The sequence below is a fragment of the Chaetodon trifascialis genome, chromosome 4 (genome assembly GCF_039877785.1).
Source record: "Chaetodon trifascialis isolate fChaTrf1 chromosome 4, fChaTrf1.hap1, whole genome shotgun sequence".
NCBI lineage: Eukaryota > Metazoa > Chordata > Actinopteri > Chaetodontiformes > Chaetodontidae > Chaetodon > Chaetodon trifascialis.
The window spans coordinates 6,172,360-6,193,644 of record NC_092059.1 but is presented as its reverse complement, the minus strand read 5'-3'; the positions used below and the strand labels follow the sequence as shown (position 1 = coordinate 6,193,644).

The 21,285-nt window shown below is 45.9% G+C and overlaps 2 protein-coding genes across 4 annotated transcripts; one reads left to right on the top strand and one right to left on the bottom strand.

Moving 5' to 3' along the window:
• The first annotated feature begins 3,263 nt into the window (after positions 1-3,263).
• Positions 3,264-8,772, top strand: LOC139330647 (FYN-binding protein 1). 2 transcript variants are annotated; one of them, XM_070961681.1, is made up of 15 exons: positions 3,264-3,528; positions 3,621-3,736; positions 4,092-4,120; positions 4,228-4,262; positions 4,436-4,604; positions 5,781-5,940; positions 6,043-6,172; positions 6,254-6,288; positions 6,369-6,447; positions 6,572-6,606; positions 7,605-7,674; positions 7,817-7,888; positions 8,018-8,034; positions 8,240-8,273; positions 8,668-8,772. In XM_070961681.1, exons 1-15 carry the CDS (start codon positions 3,287-3,289, stop codon positions 8,756-8,758), a joined length of 1,314 nt encoding a protein of 437 aa, XP_070817782.1. In that variant the 5' UTR covers positions 3,264-3,286; the 3' UTR covers positions 8,759-8,772. The 2 variants fall into 2 exon arrangements, with proteins under 2 accessions (XP_070817782.1, XP_070817781.1); XM_070961680.1 differs by having other exon boundaries at positions 8,015-8,034.
• A 1,488-nt stretch (positions 8,773-10,260) lies between these two features.
• prkaa2 (protein kinase, AMP-activated, alpha 2 catalytic subunit) lies at positions 10,261-21,105 on the bottom strand. Of its 2 annotated transcripts, none has more exons than XM_070961678.1 (10): positions 20,923-21,105; positions 19,572-19,713; positions 18,096-18,189; positions 17,437-17,581; positions 16,447-16,534; positions 15,729-15,953; positions 15,267-15,429; positions 14,549-14,887; positions 14,285-14,411; positions 10,261-13,793 (listed from the first exon to the last, which is right to left on the bottom strand). In XM_070961678.1, the coding sequence occupies exons 1-10, from the start codon at positions 21,020-21,022 to the stop codon at positions 13,543-13,545; spliced, it is 1,674 nt and encodes a 557-aa protein (XP_070817779.1). In that variant the 5' UTR covers positions 21,023-21,105; the 3' UTR covers positions 10,261-13,542. The 2 variants fall into 2 exon arrangements, with proteins under 2 accessions (XP_070817779.1, XP_070817780.1); XM_070961679.1 differs by lacking the exon at positions 20,923-21,105 and adding an exon at positions 20,493-20,675.
• Positions 21,106-21,285: the final 180 nt, after the last annotated feature.

Genomic DNA, 21,285 nt, shown 5'->3' with positions numbered 1-21,285 from the left:
GTGTGTGTGTGTGTGTGTGTGTGTGTGTGTGTGTTGAAACCCTCCTGATTGAGGCAGATCAGCACAAATCAGGTCCGCCTACTTTCTCTGTTCATCTGTACAGAGTGACTAATGCATATGCAAATGATATAACCCCAAAACCGTCGTTGTGTTGCTAAAGGTGATGAATTTCCATGATTTCATTCTTCATCTTACGTCACACTGTTGTTAACATCAAGTGGCAGGTTTTTCTAAGCTTAGACAGCGTCAGATGAACATAGAATTTGGGTGTTTTGCTGATATTGAACTTCAGGTTTATTGCATTGTACGGTGCTTTAAACAGGAGGACACGCTGGACTTTGAGGCCTTGAGGGCCAAGTTCCAAGACAAAGAACTCCTCCTGAAGCAACCTAAGTTCAAACCTGCTCTCCCAGAGAAACCAAAGGTTGTCCCACCTCCCCAGAGCCCCCCTCACTACGTCCCTGCAGGAGCACGCCCCTCCCTGCTCACCTCCATCAGCCAGAGCCTGGAGGGGAAGACGGCGGTCGCCCCCAGAGTGGTCTTCAAAGATGCGAAGAAGGAGAGCAAGAAGTCTCTCATCCAGATCGACAAGAGCGAAGGGAAGCTGAAGAAGAGTAAAGACAAGGCAACAAGTGCAAGCAAAGAGAGGCTTGATGAGGATCCATCGGATCAGAAGCCGAAGAAAGAGAACGGGAAGGACAAGAAGTTCCCACTGGTGTTCCCGGTTGCACCGAAGGAGAGCACTGCGGAGCTGGTGCCGGCCATGCCTCCACCTAAAGCCCCAACAGCTGCTAAGAAAGGCTTCCTGGGTTTCAAGAAGTCCTCAAAGAAAGATTCCCTCCATGTCTCGGCTCCCATCCTAGACACCCCCAGCTCAGGTGATCCCGGACCAGCCCCTCTTATCCCAGTACCCACTAACTTTGGTGATGCACCACCAGAGCCTGAAATCTCCAGACCAAAAGCCCTTCTACCAAACACCCCCACCTTACCTGACTCCAGTGCTGCAGTGGAAATTACCTCACCCCCCACTATCCCTGCCTCCCCTGACTTCAACCCACCCCCTGCCTTTATCCCTGACATCCCAGCTCTTGCAGACCCCACCCCGGAGAGTGAAACCCCACCAGAGATAGAAACTCCTGCCCTGCCCGTTTCCAGGCCGGCCAGCCAAATCGAAATCATTCAAAGTCCACCCAGCGCGCTCTCAACACCTCCACCCAGTCGTGCCATCACTGCTCCTCCTCCAGTGGCCTCCTCTCCCTCTCCAACACCTCCTGAGCCTGACTTTGGAATAGAGGCTGTAGACATAGCTGACATTGAGATACCCCCTCCTCCAATCATAGACCCTCCATCCATTCCACCGTCTCCTAAAGCCGAGCGTCCGATCTCAGCCCTCTCGGCCCTGGAGAGGGCGGAGGACATGAGCCCTGGGAAAAGGACTCCAACGTGTGACCAGAGGATCTTCAATGCTCTGGAAAAGGCACGCAGGAAGACCAACAGGTAAACAGCACGCAACTTTTCAATGGCACGAATTTTGAAGTATTATTTGTGTGACAGAATTTAAATTTGATTTATACTATTCGGTGGACTATTTTAGAAAAACACTAACATAATTCTTCTGTTTTCAGCCCGCAGATAAGCTCCACCACATCCTACTCCATCACCCCGCCTCCAGAGGAGCTTCCTCCCAGTCAGAGTCCCACCACTTCTTTGCCAGACCTCCCACCCATTGATTACGAGGACCGGGCAGGAAAACCAGCACAAGTTAACGGCTTCGACCACCGTAAGTCTGGTCTGATCGGCTCTTTTCTCCCCTCTGCCTCTTGCTTTCTGCTGCAGTTGAAGTATTTTGGGATTTTCTTTCACGGTTTCCATGAAGGTGATGTACGCAGCAGCATATCTCATCATCAGGGCAGCAGGTACATGCTGTGCAGCTGCAGAACATCCTTCGTCTGTGTGGGGCTTCATCCATAAGAGAACATGCACAGTACTGTGTGTGTCGCAGGGTTTGCTCAGGTGTTGTTTAAGAGAAGCAGCGTCAAAGATGCACAGGAATGGCCCTGGCATTCCTCTTACGTGCCAGAAACAACTGAGCAGCAGGCAGGGCCGAGCTGCAGAGGAATGTCAGCAATGATGGGAGGAGGAGCAATGACAGGAGCGACAGTGTCCATCATTATGACAGAGTCCAGCAGGGACAGACGCTGTTAAACTGACGGTGCAGGCGATGAGAAGTGAGCCTGCTGCTGTGCTGACGGTCACTTCATTTACACAGTTTATCAGCTTTAGACAACCTCATGTCATTTGCTGTTTCATTAAGTCACATATCAAAGTAAGACATTTTATATTCATGATAACTCTCACTAGAGAAGCCTTTTCTAAGCCGAATGATTCCAGATCACTGCTGAAGAGTTCAAATTATTGTCCTCTTACTTTTTTTCTGCTGTGCAATGCAGAACGATAACATTTGAAGGTGCACTTTGAATACAGTTTGGATATATTTTGCATTGTAAGGAAGAAAAGGAGTATAATTGAATTAAATTCTACCTTTCTAGAACAGAGCACTTCAGAAGATTAAATTAAAAGAAGCGTCTTCAAACCCAAAGTTACAGAACCAACACAAAGACGACTTTTGAAGCGAGGTCTGCTGTACATTTGTTCCTCCGGCTGTGCTGATTTGTCACTGGTAATTGCATTATCTCCGCTCTGCAGAGCTATATGACAACAGCTTCCACGGAGTGTTTGACTGGTTTGGTTTCTTCCACTCTGCTTGTTCTCTCCTCCTCTACCTTTGAAACTTCTTGCAGGTGCTCCAGCTGAAGGTTTTAGCTTTCTGCTGTTTTTACCGCATTGTGCTTGAAGATGTCAGATTTTAATATGCAAGCAGAAAATATCTGACAAACTAGCCACAGATGGCACATTAAGACTCTAATCATGATGCAGTCTTGCATTAACATGGTGTAATTCTTCGCAGGGCAAGCCTCTCCGGTGTTGGAAGGCATCGCCGAGGAGAGGCCGGACCCTATCCCAGAGCTGTTGGTGCTTCCACCTCCTCCACCCAGGAAGGTCCACGCAGACCCTCAATCTCTGCATCCTGCTCCAGAGAAGCCACACAGACCCCTCTCTGTCAACCCCAGTGATTTCATCCCTCCTCCTCTTCTGGAAAACAACGGTGTGGCTGTCGTTACATCTAAACTTTGTGAAAGCACGCTTAAGCAGACCCCTAATAACTTTGTGTTTCCGCTCATCCACAGAGATCACTGCTCCTTCTGCATTCTCAGAGACTGACACCATGAACATGCCAGAGTTCGACAATTTAGCCCCAGATGCTCATTCTCCAGAGCTGCCGGTGTCAGAGTGGGGGAATGAGGGGTACACAGGTCCCGACACTCCAGATGGACAGAACCTGAAAGATTTTTACAGTAACGGGATCAATACTCCAGGAGCTGATGCGGCACCAGCGTACGGAGACGAAGTTCCTGCACTACCAGAATCCTCCTTCCCGATCTCCCAGGAATACCCACCGCAGGCAGGGTAAGAGACGTGAACAACCTGACTCTCCGTGCTTTAAATACTCGTTCATCTCTTGAGAACGTCCTGTCTGTCCTTCCCTCTGACTCGGCCAGGCTCCAGGTCGACAACGGCGACTACGAGAGCACAGAAAACGTGTATGAGACCATCAACACGTCTAACGCCAAAAAGAAAAGCAACGGCGGCAAGAAACGCAAAGGACCACCAAAGAGTAAGGCCTCCTCACAGATAACATCAGCAATGAGGCATTTGAACAGCGGATGTGATCAGTCGTATCGCATCAGAACATCAGTGATCAAACAAATATTATGTCCGCTGTATTTGGTGTGACAGCAAACTCCTAAAACGTTTCACATATCCTGTGAAGAAAAAGTGGATTTACTGTTGGAATTTAAGCACGAACTGAAATAAGAGAAGTGCATTTATGCCCACGAGTTTGCTCTCACGGGCATAAATAGATAATGTTATCTTATCTTATGCCGTATCAAATGTGAATACTATAACACTGTGAACGTCCCCTGTATTTGAAGTTGTCTTACACCTTTTAAAAACTGTGTTTTCCACAGATCCGTATGCTGAGGCACCACCAGAAACAGTACGTAACTTTTCAAATTAAACAGACTTTTTTTTGCTCATCTGTTGGAGATTCTTGTGATTTAGTGTGAAATGAGTAATGGCTTATCTCTTTGTTGGTGTTTACAGAGTGAGGAGAAAAGCAAGACGGGCAGGTTCGGCAAGTAAGGCCTTATTTTTTGACCCACTTCTCTTTTCATCTCGATGATCCCCCGGACACCGTTAGCGATGAGAGTTCGCCCTGCCTTTGTTTCCCTCATAATCTCCTCTGCCGTTTAAATGTGCGGCGAGCAGTCGCTTTCGAACAAGACCGTATCCCTCATTCTCTCGTCTGCAGGAGCGACAAGAAAGCCGCTGCAGAGGGGCCGGATGAGAAAGAGCTGAAAAAGAAAGAGAAGCAGCGCCTGGAAAAGGAGAAGAAGGAGCTCAAGGAGAAGCAAGAGAGGGAAAAGAAGGAGCAGAAGGAGAGGGAAAAGAAGGAGAACGAGCTGAAGAAGAAATTCAAAGTGAGTGATGTTATTTTGACAGCGAGGGGAGGTGCAGAAGGTGAGGGAGCAGCGGGGGAGGGTGGTGTATGTGTCTTGGCATACAAACCTGTCTGGATTCATTCCTCCCTGTGGAAGAGCCGAGCTGAGCAACATGTGCAGCCTCAGAAAGAATCTGAGCAAGCAAACATCGTGTCGTTGTTGGTGATACTCTCTTCTTCTGCAGTATGTTATTAAAAAAAACTTTCTCCAGGATCCTCTTACCTTCAGAAATGTTCATCTGGACCAACGTCTCAGGCCAAACTGAAGGATTGTAGTTATCAAAGAACTGGCAGTGCAGTCTTCTAATTAACATCATAAAGCCACATGACGACACTGCTTTAATTAAAGCAGCTAAATATTCTGATATCACATGATTACTGTGTAATCAGGGTTGCTCAACAGACAATTATCATCCAACTCTGCAGATGAAGATCAGAACAGAATCACAACAGGCTTTACTGACCAAGTGTGCATGCACATACAATGAATCTGACTCCAGTTCAGACATTGCACTTAATGTACTAGCATAGGAGAAAAAGGACAAACAGCTCAATGAGGACAAAAGTTAAAAAAATGAGTAAAAAAAGACAGAACAATGTGTAATAAGTAGTGATTTTAGCATCTTTTGCTTTGTTCTCTCTCGTAGCGTTGTTTTTGGCCACAGCAGGCGACTATTTCTGGCCAAAAAAAGAGGATCTAAAACCAAAAACTATCTGCTGAGCACCAAACTGCAGACAGTCAATGTTAGCAGCTAGCTGGTGCAGCACTGGTGGAGCACAGTGGAGCATTTAGCGGCTAAAGAGCCAGATAGTTCCCTCAGGATTTGATAGAGAGTGAAAGTTCAAAAGCGAGTGCGTATTGAAGAAAAGCATCAGGTGCTGCAGTGTCAGTGTATTGCAAACAAAGCATTTTCAGCGCACAGTGCCACACAGGGAAAGCACAGGAGTGACATTAACGATGGCTCAGTTCCATTAAGTGTCCCAGTGAGCCAGCAAGCACAAAAGCATGACCTCCTTTAGGTGGAATGCAGCCATCATTAATGTTCTGAAGTACACCTGTGATCTTCCTGCTAAGACAGGTTTATATTTATCACGCTCTCTGCAGTAAGCAGAGCTTTATGTGTGCGTGCTGTTAACCTGCTGCTGCGTTCGTTAGATCGGAGGACACGAGGACGCCATGTATGAGGCAAAAGTAACTGTGACGACCAAGGGACGTAAGGACGATCTGCCCGTCAAGAGCGGGGACATCATCAGCATCATCCGAACGACCAACTGTCCCAAAGGGAAGTGGCTGGCCAGAGACAGCAGCAACAACTGTGAGTTCAAAACCACAAACCGGCTGCGTGTCATCAGCAGCGTGCTCTGAAAAGCAGCCTGATGTGCTGTCGTCGTTGACTGTGGCTCACTCTTTGTCTCAGACGGGTATGTCGCAGTGGATCACGTGGAGCTGGACATCAAGGAGATGTTGGAGCTGGGAAAGAAAGCTGCGACCACCCACAAGAGCGGCAGCAACGCAGTGGAGGCGGAGGTCATCAGCACGGGGAGCAGGTATGTGTGCACGCGCAGCTTCCCGCTCTTTATTCATTGAACTGCGACGTGAACTCACGGCTGTTTGTGTCTTTTTCTCAGGGCCTCAAACCACTACCCACTCTCAGCAGAAAGCTGTAAGTACCCTCCTCTTCCTCTGCACAGTAGCAGTATATGTTTGGCTCTTTCTGCAGCAGTTTGATGTTGCCGTGTTCAGTCACAGATGACAGTGAGGAGTGGACCGCCGACGATGATGAACCCCTCTCGCCTGCCCCTGAAGACCCACTGCCTCCAGTGTAAGTCCACGTTAGCCGGAGTCTACGCGGCTCAGTTGCTCAGCTCTGACTTGCGCCACCTGTTGGGACCTTTCAGCAGCAGTGACGCTGATCTCAGACCAATGCTTTGTCTTTTCCTCTGCAGGAGCCACGCCAGGACAGTCTCAATGCCAGAGATGGGTAAGACGTCTCTGTTTCAACTCTGTGGCTTTCTGACAAATGTTACCTCAAAGTGTGACTGCTTGTCCTCGGGCTTAACGCCTGAAACTCTGTCATTGTTGTCGCTATATTGTCACATATTTTCATCTGACAGTAAGTTACTTACCACACAAAAAACAGTGTGACGCATGCATTTGTCATGTTGTATCTCCACCATGTTGTTATCTTAGTGCAGATACGACAGACAAAAGACACTATAAACATCTTTAGATCCCTTTGACTAGAGATATTATTGTCAACACCAAATCTTCAGCCTGCCGTCTGTAGGTCAGAACAGGAGAAATCATGTAATATTTTTTGTCAGTGGTTTATCTTTTGCTGTCAGTGCACCTGAAATCAGCATGTTGTTTTCTGTAAAATCACATAAAGTCCATAAATCTGATTGGATTGAATCATAGAAAAGATCTTTATCACTGCAGAACTGGTTTTCTTTATTATTATTTCAGTGAACAGAACATCCATGGGTACACTGCAAACAGGACATGCTAAGAGCTAATTCGGCTAACTGACTCACTCCATGGCAGCATCACACTTCCTGTTGACATCCCTTTAAAGCATTATTGGAGCTGCATTTCCAAAACTAAGAGAATTATTATCTAAAGAGAAATAATAGCTAACAGTGACAAAATCCGCTAATATGAACCTTTTTTCATGTCGCACCAGAAATGTTTATTTGTCGTTGCTGATGGGCGGCTCGCTCGTCTCAGTTTTGTCAGGAAACTGGGTTCAGAGCTGCTGAAATCACGAAACTTTCCATTTTTAAAGCCTCACTGACCTCTCAGATCCATCGGCATTCTGTGCATACCGAAGCACGTGTGACTCATTAGACGAGCAGGCTGTGTAAACAGGAAGATGTGGATGGTTTTGTGCCTTCGGTACAGATCAGCTGCTGTCACTGTGCTGTAATGACTGCGTGCGTTATGAAAGTGCATCATATTCACCGTCTCACTTCTTTCTAGGAATGCAAGACGTTAGTGTAAACCACCAGCACAGTCAAAGTGACATCAGTGCAGACGGCCCCTACGCCCAGTGAGTTTACCGGCTTTACACGCACACGCACACACACACACACACACACACACACACACACACACACACACACACACACACACACACACACACAGAAGCAGAGTGTGAGTATATAGTAAATGTGTGTTTGTCTTTTTATCAGAGCACGACACGAAGCACTTCAGAAACTGGCCACATTTTTCCATTCTCCCAAATCTGTGGAGCCAGAACCCAGGTAGGAACAAACCTGTGCACCTGCTACACACACACACACACACACACACACACACACACACACACACACACACACAGAGGCACAAAGAGGGTTTTCATTTTCGCTTTTCCTTTTTTTTTATTACAGCAGCACTGAGCCAGAGACAAGTAAGTGACCTCAGATCCTAAAATACAGAAAAATGATACAGAAGTCTTGTGTGGAAATACACACTACACTGTGTGTACAACATATAAAAACTATATGCTGTTCTATAAATCATGTGTGTTTAATAAAGTTTATTGTGAAAACTTAATAGCATAAATTCAGTCCATCCATGACGTGCTTGATACATGGAATCGGTTTCCCTCTCAGGTCCTGTGATCGTGAATGCAGAATCAGTTCAGCTGTAAGTAAAACACACGCACACACAGACACGCGGAAAAATGCCGAACATGTTGAGCAACCTGTAGTCAGACACCTTTACTCCCTCTGGCCTGGAACGGATGGCTGGCCGTGAAAAGAGCGAGTGTTTTGTGTGTGAGAGACGGAGAGACGGACGAGGAATCCACTCATTCTCCTACCAGGAAGTTAAGTTGACTCTTGTCTTGGTAGGATGAGTCAGTGGATTCCTGTCATGAGCGTTTCACATTTATCAGTAGTGTCGCGTTCCTGGTGATAATGAAGTGGCCTCCTTTGTCCCGGCTGGTCCAGCAGGCGACATGGCAGCGCCTGCATTCTGTACATGCGTTCATGGGGAGCACGCTGTAGGAAAGACTGAGTTATTTTCTGCTTTTCCACAGGCCCAATTCAGCACCGGACATGGATTTTGATCTGTCGGATATGCTCATTTTACCTCCTCCTGACCTGTACGCTGACAAGGCCATGGAGTGATTCTCATAAACAAGGTGAGGATGAACCGCCTGGACTCTGTCCTCACTGCTCGCCTCTGCGCTCTGCACACGCTGACATGTTTTTTCTGTTTGTACCCGCAGAACAAAAAGCAGCCAGGCGGAGGAAACAGGATTTGCCTGTGGTGTCATTCTTCACGCTGTGACTCGTCACCTGATACTGTGACTGCAACTCCATCTTCTTGACTATGATCTCATTTAACCGGTGACTGCATGGATGGATCAGTATGATGATAACAAGAGGAGGAAGATCAGAGGATTTCTGCATCATCTCAGGAACCGTCGCCATCGACCAGAAATTTTTTTGGAAGCACTCAGCGTGACGGCGGCGAGGGACGGTCTGCCTGGCGGCGTGACTCTGAGCCTTGGGCCGAGGTGATCTGCTGATCCCAGGAGAGAAATCACAAACTGCAGACACAAACAGGCTTTCTGGGTACTTTGACCCTGGGGGGCTCTTGTTGGGAAAATTACTCACTTCACGTGCAAATACCAGAAAGCCAAATCTATTTTAAGTGCTGGAACAATGGAAAATGTAGATTTTTCTCAGGTGTTTTTCAGGTTGAGAACGTCTCACACAGTGGGAACAAACGTGTGAAAAACATGGAGAACTGTTTACTAAACATTTGCATCCATGTTTGCAGTAATTAAGTCTTTCTTGCGCCAGGTTGCTTCTCGGGATCCACCACTAATCCGATCTCAGAGCTCCAGATATCAGTGTCGGATGTTTAGCTTAGTCTACGTACAGCAGTTTCAAGGGTCGGATGAAATTAGTGTCCTACAGCACACACCTGTTACCAGTTTACAGTGTTGGTAGCAAAGGAATAAACAGCAATAAGGCTGATGAGCTTAAGAGATGACCAAAGACTTCAGACATTTTTCGGTTTGGTTATGAGCGGTAATTAAAAATCCTTTGTGCAGCCAGCTGTACCCACAAGACATGAGATCCCTTCTCATTAGCTTCATGCTATGTCCTCTTCTACAGGTGCATCTGAGACGTATACTGGTCAGTTTTTGTACTTTACTACTTTAATTTAGCATCATTATTTTGATAAGGATCATTATAGACTATAGAAGTGCTTATGTAACTACTCATGTAGTTGTATCTAAAAGCACATTTCATTTTAACAGTTATTATAATAACCTTTAATGGCGTACCAATGAACAACAGCATTGAGTGTAATCTGCTAGTACTGGCTGCTGTGTATTGGTCAGAGCTGTACCTTCTGGAGGGAAGCAGCATCCATAAACTTTATTTTCTTTCTTCTGGGAGGTGTCGCCGCCTTTCTTCCCCTCAAGCTGATGAATAATAAGTATTACAGAAAGAGAAAGTAGTGTGATGATCACCTGAGGTCATTCTCATGTAAAATATTGTTGACATCTAAGGGTGCATTTTTGTCTGGAGAAAAAAAAAGCGCAAAAATAATCCTCTGTGATGGGTGTGTTCGTGTAACGTGTTCAAAGCCTTTCGGACAAAGACGATTTCCTTTCATATGTTTGTTTAATGTTTTTCAATAAATACTCATTAAAGTGCAAATCATAACAGCAATATCATGCAGTGCATAACAAGAGAAATCCAAACCCCAATCAGACAGAGACAAGGAGAGACAGCTGAAACACACACACACACACACACACACACACACACACACACACACACACACACACACACACACACACACACACACACACACACACACACACACACACACACACACACACACACACACACGCACACACACGCACACACACTGGGGTATTTAAGGTTACACTTATCATAAGAACCCCACCACAGATACACAACGAGCACAGCTTTGCTGTAGAAAACACTCACTTTGGTACAACACGGAAAGTCTGTGTTTGATTAGGCCCTCTGGCATGTGTTTCCCAGCTCTGAACACAGATTAGAGTTTACATGACTAACATGCCACTGGTAGTTGCATACAGTTGTAATGGTACAGTTACAGTAAATACTGGTTATATCAGGGGCTTTTAAATATGACCCATGACCTCTGCAAGGTAGTGCACTTTGATCAGTGTTTTATACTGTTGTCACAAGCAGCAGAATCCAGAATAAATGCATAATGCACCAGATGTGATCCTGATGTGGCTGAAGTAGCTCACGATACAGAGGACAAGTTGTTTAAGACACAGAGCTCGAGTGGAACATGGAGAGCTGAGGAACATGGATTCGTGTTTTCAAAGCTGTGGGTGCAGTTGCATGTGAGCTGCAGCAGGGGGCAGAGTTTCTCCCTGACATCAGACTGTGTTCAGTGGAGTACGAGCAGTCACAGACAGGAAAGGCAACCCTCCACAGCACGTAAAAACAGACCACAGCTAATAAAGGGTTTCAGCAGAGTAACACAATGTGGCTTTCACTGGTTCAACATAAAGCCTTCTCAAAGCTCCCGTAAGGCAAAAATGAACCCATTTCAAAACAATGCAACCACTAAAACCGTGAAGAGTAACAGCCTTGAACCTCAGTCCACATCAAAATATTGTAGGTTCAAGTTTCAATTAACAACACCGTAACTGGTTTAACAGTTGAGCAGTTATCTAGACCAGTGTGTGAAACTCCAACATGGCCAAATTCTCCCCATTAGTACAAAATGCTAGCACTCTTATTTTAAATAAAAAAATAAATATTGCTATTTTTCATTTTTCAGAACTGTTTTAGCACTAATCTCGGCCTCCTTGCCCCAAAGCCTGTGAAAACAACAATAATGAATAAAATGTAATAATGACAATATTGGCCATTTTGGGGTTTCCTGTATGTGACACCAGTCTAAACGTGCTGTCCACCCAACCAGCGTGTTCTACTGAGAACAGCAGACAGGCAGCAGTCCAGTGCTTTCCATCAAAAGAACAACGCTGCTTTAAAAACCGAGAACAGTCAGAGACAGACAGACGGGAGGTTTCATCTGAGCAGCGCCAGCTTTCACTTTACATTCAGCCAGAAAAGACAAAATGTTGTCTGACAACCAGCAGCCTACGGTACGATCTGACAGGACAATGCAGGACATTTAGAAAAGACAAAACGCCATTCATCAAAAACGTAGGACCGGGAACAACAGGTACAGTAACGCATCCACACAGAGTGTGACGCAATAAAACGGTAAATCTGCAAACAGGCAGCAGCTCCAAGACACCAGCGCATCATGTTTTGACCTTTGTCCCTACAATCTCACAAACCGCCGCAGAGATCCATCCAGTCGGTAAGACGACGTGACTGTCAGGTGACACGCTCTACCCATCTGATCTCCGTTACACACACTGGCTCATGCACACACTCTCCTCAAACATATGCACAGAATTACTGGGTTGCATTCTTTAAGGCAACTGGAGAAAGGTTTCTGTGGCTTATGACGTCCTGCAGCACGCACACACCATCTCACACGAATCTGCCATCGTCCTGTTTCACTTCATCATCACTTCTTCATCCATTCATGTACAGGATGAACACAGGGCTGCTAACATTTACTGCTAATACGATTAGTAGTAATTTAGATTTCATTTATCAGGTAAGATTTGTTGAAGATTTGCTTTATTTTGGCTCAGTATTACATGTGGGCTGTTGTACAGTTGGTTGGAGAAAATCAAATTCAAGACCTCACATTAGGGAACAGGCACTATTTTCTGTGGGACATTTGCTATTTTTTCACAATTTACTGTGAATTTACTCAATTATGTTAAGGAGTCTGTGTGAGTTGCATATTAGTGACAGTTATTCAATGTGCAAAAATGTTAAAAAATAGAGATATGTACAGTATCTTTGAAATACATCAAGTCCGTTTCTGTCAGGTGATTATGAGAATTCATGTGAGACGGTGCGTTTCGGTGCTTCACGCTAAACGCAGGACGCAGTCAGATCCATGCAGAGTATTATCGTCACTATCCTGCTGTCCCTCTAGGTTCATTGATCTTCTACAATATTCAAAATCAGGATAAAACTCTATGTTGATGCTGCGCTTAAATAATAAAACTACAGTGCCTACAAAACAATCTTTCAAAAATAAATATGGTTCTGATATCTAAATAATAATAATCTTCTTTAAGGTGTATAAAGTCTGTTATTTGGTATACCTCTGTCAACCTTTTCAGCTACGTAATATGATTGTAATATAAATATAATATACATGAATAACAAAAGCTGTTTCTTTACAAACCATATAAAACCTGAAATCAAATTTTACATGTGTCAACGTTCCCTCAGACATGGATTTACTGTCAGTTTTAACAGCCTGCGCCTTAATCAAAATATAAGACAAGAAGCAAAACTGACCTCTGATCAGTGTCTGGGGAAAACTCAGCAGGATGTCCCGCCATTGAGTGCTATGGTGGGTGAAGACTTTTCAGCAGTTGGGAACAGATTGAGGGTATTTGTGGGAGGAGTGACAGTGAACTTGACCTTTGCTGGCCTCCACTAGTTCACAGATTCCTGTCCTTGGATCAGTTTTCACAAGCCGTGGTCTGACGTTTAAACTCGACGACTCTGACCCGAGGACTGTGTCAAAAGAAGAAAAAAGAAGCTATTAATGTGCCTTTCTGAAAAAGGCTTCCTCTCTCTGTCTCCTTAATCTGAGGTGACAGGCATTGCTTTTCACATTTCCATTCACCCTTCCAGTGCAATAAAACTGGAACAGAGATAAAGAGAGACAGAAAGAGGAAGTCACTCCAAACATCTACACTCCCTACATCCCGGAACACCAACTGGCTTAAAACTCCCCGCTGGCATCCAGGTTACAGCGAGGGTTAGGAGGTCGACAGGTCTCAGCGTGCCAGCGTGGTGATCAGACTGGCACACATTTCAAAGAAGTCCATGGTGTGCGATCCCTGACGTGGGGTGAGCAGAGGGGAGCTGCCGGACAGAGACCCCGGCAGAGAGGAGCTGAGCTGGGGCAGATCGATGGCTGGGCTCGCAGAGTCGATGCTCAGTCTGGGTCTGTGGAGACCGGCCGTGGAGCCCGACCTCTGAGGAGTGGACGAACCCGATTTAAAGCCCACCGCCTCGATGATGTCATCTGGAGGAGGGGACAGTGGTGTCAGCCCTTTACATGTTGCTACATCAAATTCAGAATAAGTGTGTATTTATATGTGTATCTTGATGTCTATCTAAATCAGATTTAAAATGAAGGTGAAAGAGGAACAACTAAGCATGCACGAAAGAGCTTGAAGAAAGCGTTTCTAACAAATCACCTGCACAGGCTGAAATCCAAGTGTAATTTTTATGCTAAAACAAGCACCAAACGTGTCCTCTGCCACCTGATCTGCATAAAAACCACCTCAGCTGTTCCAACTCCACCAACTCAGCGAAAGCAGATTTTCGAGGCAAGAAACTGGGGATGGGGGGGCACACTGAACTGCAGAGTACTGGAAAGCACTCACCAGCTTTGCACCTGCACTAAGGTGGAGCCACGCACATTCCACAATAAAACAAAGTGGAAAATTATATGAATTTGGATTGCAGCGGCGTATTAAAAATGTCTGTTGACCAGTTTTGTCTGTCACTAACCATCGATGCTCTTGAAGTCGAGGAGGTAGGATCTGTTGTCCACCTGGTACAGCTGCAGGCTCATTTTCACCAGGTTTCCCGTCACTGGATTCTTCCTCCGCACTCGTAGATGGTACGGGTTCACCACCTAGAACGCAAAGTAACGGACAAGCAAGTTCATACGTTCACATGTGAATGAATGAATGAATGAATGAATGAATGAATGAATGAATGAATGAATGAATGAATGCACTGTATGTGTACGTGTGAGACATATCCTGTCACCTTCCAGTCAAAGCTGAGCTGCCTCATAGCTCTGTACACTTCAGCCATGATATCATAAGGTCTGCTCTGACTCCTGATACCGAGGTGCCACTTGGCCTTCTTCACTGCCAGCGGTTTGGGTCGGGTGGTGTTGAGAGCATCCAGAGGACAACGAGACTTGGGGCTGTCGGCCAGGAGCGGAGGCATCCTCTCTGGGTGGGGTTTGACCCCGGGGGGCAGCGGCATGCCCTCTTCAATGAAGGAGCCCTGGGGAGGACTGGAGGCCAAGTAGAACTCGCTGGCCTGGGTCATGATGCGCCGGTTGTCTATTATGAGGTGGTAGGCGACTGCAAGCTGATCCTGCATCCACAGAGGGAGGGTGGAAAGTCAATTGAAGACTAAGGAGATAATTCACTAAAAATAAGGACAGACCTTCAGATTACTGAAACCTGCAACAACTCTAATGTTAGCCTATTGGCTATTATCAATAGCATGACAGAAAATAGCTACAGAGGCAGAACAGACAATAGCAGCAGCTAAAGAAGCAGCAACAACAACTCTACTTAAACGTGTCACATTGTTTAACTGCCAGGTGATCCTCTACTCCACAGAAATATACAGAAACACACATACTGTACATACATATGTAACCTTGTGAGGTATAAGTCAAATGTTACAGTAGTCACAGTTTAATGGCAGAAGAAAACACGTCCTGACAGAACTGTGAATGTATGCGTACCTGTGGGTTCCCGCTGTAAAGGCTGGACACAACCTCGGACTCAGTGCATTCAAACTTTTCACACACTTCCCTCACGGCCTCCTCATCCAGGACTGTGGCATCGTACGAGGGGTCCTCTGGGAACAGGTAGCCCGGCAGGTCCTGCTTAAACCACTCGTGTTCCCTGAAAGCGGAGACAATAAAAAGTCAACTCAAACTACTGTCAAGCTTTTCTTTGCTATAAAACCAAACCTACTGGTGATTACTGTTGTCAAACACAGCAGTCTGTTAGTGTAATGACACTTCAGAAGGAGGATGGGGACAGCAATAGGACAAGAGGAGACACACTATTGTATGTATGTATGGAGTATTGAGGGCAGTGAATAATGTTACAGGAAAAAAAGAATAATGAGAATTTAAAAACACAGAGGCTAAAGGAGGCTTTCGCTGGGGCCACCTGACCCGACGGGGCAGGGTGAGCACCTGATGTCTTTAATGGTGGCTCTCTTCAGAGGGTCCACCTGCAGCATGAGCATGAGCAGCGAGGCCACAGAGCGAGTCAGGTACTCTGGGATGTAGAAGACGCCTCCTCTGATCTTCTTAAACAGCGTGGGGACGTGCTCATCATCAAAGGGCAGAGTGCCGCACAGCAGGGCGTAAAGGATCACCCCACAGCTCCAGATGTCCACCTCTGGGCCTGCATAGAGCCTGAAGAAGATGGACGAGAAACAAAAAGAGCCGTTCACAACGTGTCACTCCACCATCCCTAATATCTGTGTAGGTCTACGCAGATCAGTTGCGTGCATGCTGTGGTGACAATGATCACCGAGTTCATTTTTTGTGTTTAGCTCAAGCAAAAAGACTTGTTTTGTTTATGTTTTATTTATGGGTTTGTTGCAGGTAATGTGAAATTCAAGGTACCCTTTGGAGTTTCTGACCTCTGTGTGCTATGTATCTGATCAGTAAACGTGGATGTAAACGATGCATGATTTAAAACACTTTAAAAAGGGGGTTTGCAACTGTGTCATGAGGAAGGACGTGCATTCAACACATCTGTTAGACCTCGAGGACACACACAGTGTGTTTCAGGCGCTGAACGTGTTTATTTACAAGAAAACTAAACAAGGCACCTTTAAAGGTTACTTTCTGAAAAGTGACCACTTTGTCCCTGAAGCTATTGATCTTTAAAGTCTTCACACACCTTCCTGAGATGACCTCGGGAGCAGCGTAGTTCGGTGAGCCACAGCTCGTCCGCAGAAACTCCCCATCTGACATCATGTTTGACAGACCTGCAAGCCAAACACAGCACATGTTAATACCCTGCAGTCTGTACTCTAACAGTCACACAGACTAACGAATCAATCCTCTATTATCATTATTGCTATTGACCCTTTCATACACCTGGTTAAATGAAACATGGCAGAGCACAGGGAGGGTGAGAGGTACACACCTCGGACACACCTGATATCTTTATCCTCCTTTACCCTCCATGACTCTAAGCTCTGAACACAAAGCTCATCTAATTGGATGAGCCTCTCTCCGCCTGCCAGGCCCTGAGTCAAACGCTGAACACCAGACGCTCTGTGATGTGCTGACCTTCTCTTTATCTTTTACGCCTGTTGCCTTAACACTCCCTCTAACTGCTCAGCAGTGTTCGTTGCTCTCAGCCAAAACACTTCTCCCGCTGAACACCCCTGCCGCACCCCAACGATTCCTTCCCTATCAGATGACACCGGGCCCCAAAGCTTCCTGCCAGACATGATATGAGACCTGGCCGTTGCTAGGGGACGTCTCTCCACCCCACACACCCTGTTGCACACAAGGGCCTTCCTGTGTTATTGAAAATATTTCTCTCTTTCATGATCGTATTGCATCAGGCCCACAGCATCTTAACCAATCAGCTCGAACAATTACGCCACAGCAGATAAGAAACTGCGGTCAGCGTGAAATTCATTCACATTTAATGACGAGGCTAACAGGTGTGATGATGGTGATTTCACACATTTTACAGTGTATAATTACACTTTCATCTTTAACTCTGCAACACACTTTTGGTAATTCACTCAGCTCTGCCACAAACTCCTTCATTCCCTGATGAGTACAGTATATTCAGTTATGTTCTGCTATGCTTTCTCTCCTCTTAAATTCCATAACAATTCTTGTGCCAAGCCAATCCTTCTGTGTGTCCCACCAAAGTCGGCTATCTTGGCGTTCTTGCTGGCATCCAGCAGGACATTCTCTGGTTTGAGGTCTCTGTGGACCACCATGTGCCTGTGGCAGTAGTCTACAGCAGAGATAATCTGCTGGAAAAGACGGCGAGCTTCTGTGTCCTCCACCTGGAAGACACAATGTGAATGGACACGATTGGACTGTGGACTGAGTATTTCTCTGAGACAAATGCGTGTTACTGTGCGAATGTGAGATAGACTGCTGCAGAGCAAGCCAGGAATCTGTGTACACACGTGTCAAAAGAATGGTGAAGGTTATATGGCGCCTTGTTTGGAACAAATTTCTCATATTTAGGGTTGGTCATGCGGCTGCTATGGCTCTGGGCCCAGATAAAGTTCAAGTAGGATTATTCTTTTAAAAATAAAAACCACCCAGAGGAATATGTCTACACATAGCTGTCAGCATCTGTCTGTACTTATACAGCTGTCTTTGTGAGAACCAGTTTCAGTTTTGGGAGTGAGGACATTTTTGGAAAGTGAGGACATTTTGACCCATCCTCACTTTTACACAGACCTTCAAAGGGCTGGTGGAGGGTTCAGACTTAGGTTAAGGGTTATGGGTAAGCATTTAGCTGTGATGGCTGAGGTTAAGATACCAGTCAATAAATAGATGACGTCTTACCCGTCCATGTTTGCAGATGTAGTCAAACAGCTCACCTCCAGACACATACTCCATGACCATGAAGAAATCTGTGGGCGTACTTATCACCTGGTACCTGAAACACAAGGTACTGACATGAACTTACTGCACATTCATTAAAAGTACAGCCTGTTTTATGTCACATCCATAAATGTAATTATAAACATACCAATAATAGGCTTCAATCTAAACTCTAATCTAAATGTATTTACTTCAAAGCATGCACAGAACAAAGACACAGAAACAAATGTGCACAAAGGTGAGGCTAAGATGTGATGTACGACTGCTGAGGGTAGACATTATTTTAATAAAGGTCAGGTACATTAAGATTCAGGCCCAATCTCATGAATGGTTGCTCCTGGGAGACTCTGCACTTCATCACAATCTACTTCATTCCTGTCGGCGGGTGTAGCCCAACTCGGCCGGCGCCGTGGGAGAGATAAACACACACCAAATCACAATTTCTCATTTTTTCTCTTCTCCAGACACACACATAGATTCTAGGAAATATAAATAGTGAAAGTCCTTAAGAGGTATTTTAAGCCATTTGTTCTAATTCATTTGATTTCATGCTGTTTTACAAACAGGGCCGATACATCACACAAAGTTTGCATGGCTGAGTCCAGCATCCATGCCTAAAGTTGTCCGTGACAAATAAAATATGTGTGCTTGTGCCTGTGTTTGTGAGACAGCGCTCCACAGCACTACAGACATGAGAGCTCACATATCTGCCATAGCTCGCAGTGTGACAGTGAGTGGACTAACCCTAACCCTGGCCTAAAAATAACATCAGATTGTTGACAGACACAGAGAGACACAGACTCTCAAGGAGAAAGAGGCCAGGGAGCCAGAAAGACATGAGAAAAAAGTGACACCAGGTCAAAAAAAAAACCCCAGTCACCTGGATGAGGACAAAGATTTAGCCATGTCCGGCAACTTCTATCATCTGAACCTGAGATTTGTCCGAAACAGAACAGATTTATGTATCCAGTTCCAAGCTTCAGTGTGTGTTTTTTGTTTTTATATTCCTTTAGGGACTTTAAACTGACTGCTTTTTGAGGGTTAAGACTTGCGTTTAGGGTTAGAATTAGGTTACGGTTAGGGGTAGGCATTCAGTTGTGATGGTTAAGGTTACAGCAAGGGGCTAGGGAATAATTATGTCAATGAAATGTCCCCATGGGCATAGCGACACAAGTGTGTGTGTTCGTGTGTGTGTGCGTATCGGTATGTTTGTGTGGTCTGCCTCCTGGGGGCCCTGTGGGCATGCTCAGGACAGCGCAGCTGTAGTAAACAAACAGGAACAAGCAAAGCGTGCCACAACACAGTGAGAGCGCATCAGAGCAGAAGGCCCACATTACAACAGCCACTGATTTAACAGAGCTCAGCGACCTCGATGTCTCCGTCTGCACTGACAGCCTTAAGACCTGACAGAGGGACGTGTCGTCTTTCTCCACTTACAGCTTGATGATGTGTGGGTGTCTGAACAGTTTGAGATTCTGGATCTCCCGTTTGATTTTCCCGACGACATCGAGACTGCGGATCTTCTGCCGGTTTAGGATCTTTACAGCGACTTTATGGCCTGTCAGCTGATGCTCGCCAACTGAAAGAAAAAGAGCACAGATATGAAGCAGACACAGCACACATAGTAAAACTACAGGGGCTCATACACAGTTAGGCACAAGACATATGGATGCCCAAAGAGGCACAAATGGGTTCAGGTTTGATTTGGATATCTGTTGAACAGCAGGCTTCAATGTAACAGCATTTTCAAATTTTGGTCTTTAATTGCTGCCATCTTTATTTAAGGAGTCTGAACCATCAGCCTGTCTGAGGCTCTGAAGCCAGGCTGTTACTACAGCTGCAAACCCAGATTCAAGCATTCATACAAAGGGTGGATGAGCTGGTCTACGTCCCCATTGTGAAGTACCCTAAGACAAACAAATCATCATTATCAAACCACCATTAGAAAATTATGATTCAATTCGGTATTAATACTATATGAATTTACCATTTTCTACTAGATACCTCCTAGGGTGAATACATTGATGTTCCCTCATACAGGATTTATGTCCTTTTACATATAGCCATGACTTCAGGTGGGTTTACCCCCTCGCTAAGCTAGCACATCCCTCAAACTACGCACGTAAGAAACAGGCGGTTTGAGCGTGGAGTTAAAGCTCACAAGGTCACGCAGAGTGGCCGAAAACTAGCTAAGAAAACTGAAATAATACCCTATAATACGCCTCTTCAGTCAAACTTTTCGCCCGTAAAGGGTTTTCCCCGAATAAGCGACCCTTGAACATGCTAGCGCTAGCTTGCAACGAGGTAACGTATCGAACTAGCTTGACCGTTTACAAACATTTTGTCAGTTAAGCTCACACGGTGGGTTTCAGGGAGGCGGTGAGCTTCTCAGACGTCCTTTACCGCAAGACGGGGCAATAAAACCGCAACATTAACTCCTCATTATTTCACGTTATTCGGTTAAATGTGAGTATGACTGTGCATCTCCTCGTAGCTGTTGTCCTCCAGGTGGTTACACCTGCCATAGCTGACAACAGTGGCGACAAACAGGGGGGCTTCGGTGAAAGAATTTGACTTTCAAACGAGCGAATTCTCAGAACACATTTACGCTCTAAATCCCTTCTGTCGCTGGCGTCAAACCACACAGCTACGCAAACTGCTCACGGAGCGCCGGCAAGTTCGACGCTGTCCGTTGAGAGGGGAGGCACGGCGACTACTTCATATTCCTCCGACTGAACGGCGCAAACGTACACATTGAGCTCGGTATGACACAAAAGCATGACTTAACTCTTCACTTTCCCGAATGTTCCCACTCCGAGCGTGTCGCCGAGGATGTAATGGCCGATCTTTACCCTGCCTTCGTGTTTCTGTTGTTGCCGCTCTGCCATCTTCTCCGTTACCGACGGCTGGGCTCGCTCCGTGCGGTGGGTGCGCTGCGTGGCTGCCTGTGGGGCGCCGAAGGGGCGGGGCGCGTCGCTTCTCTCACCGCGAGGAAAGAAGGGGGGAACCGCAGACGAGTCGACCCCGTTATGAACGCGCGCTGTCGGTGAATACCGTTGAAGAAAACCGTAATTGCTTTTCTGGAGGCCAGACATGTGTCGTAAAGCCCAGGATTATCCCCGAGAGCGCATCGGCCTCTGCCGTTTGCCCT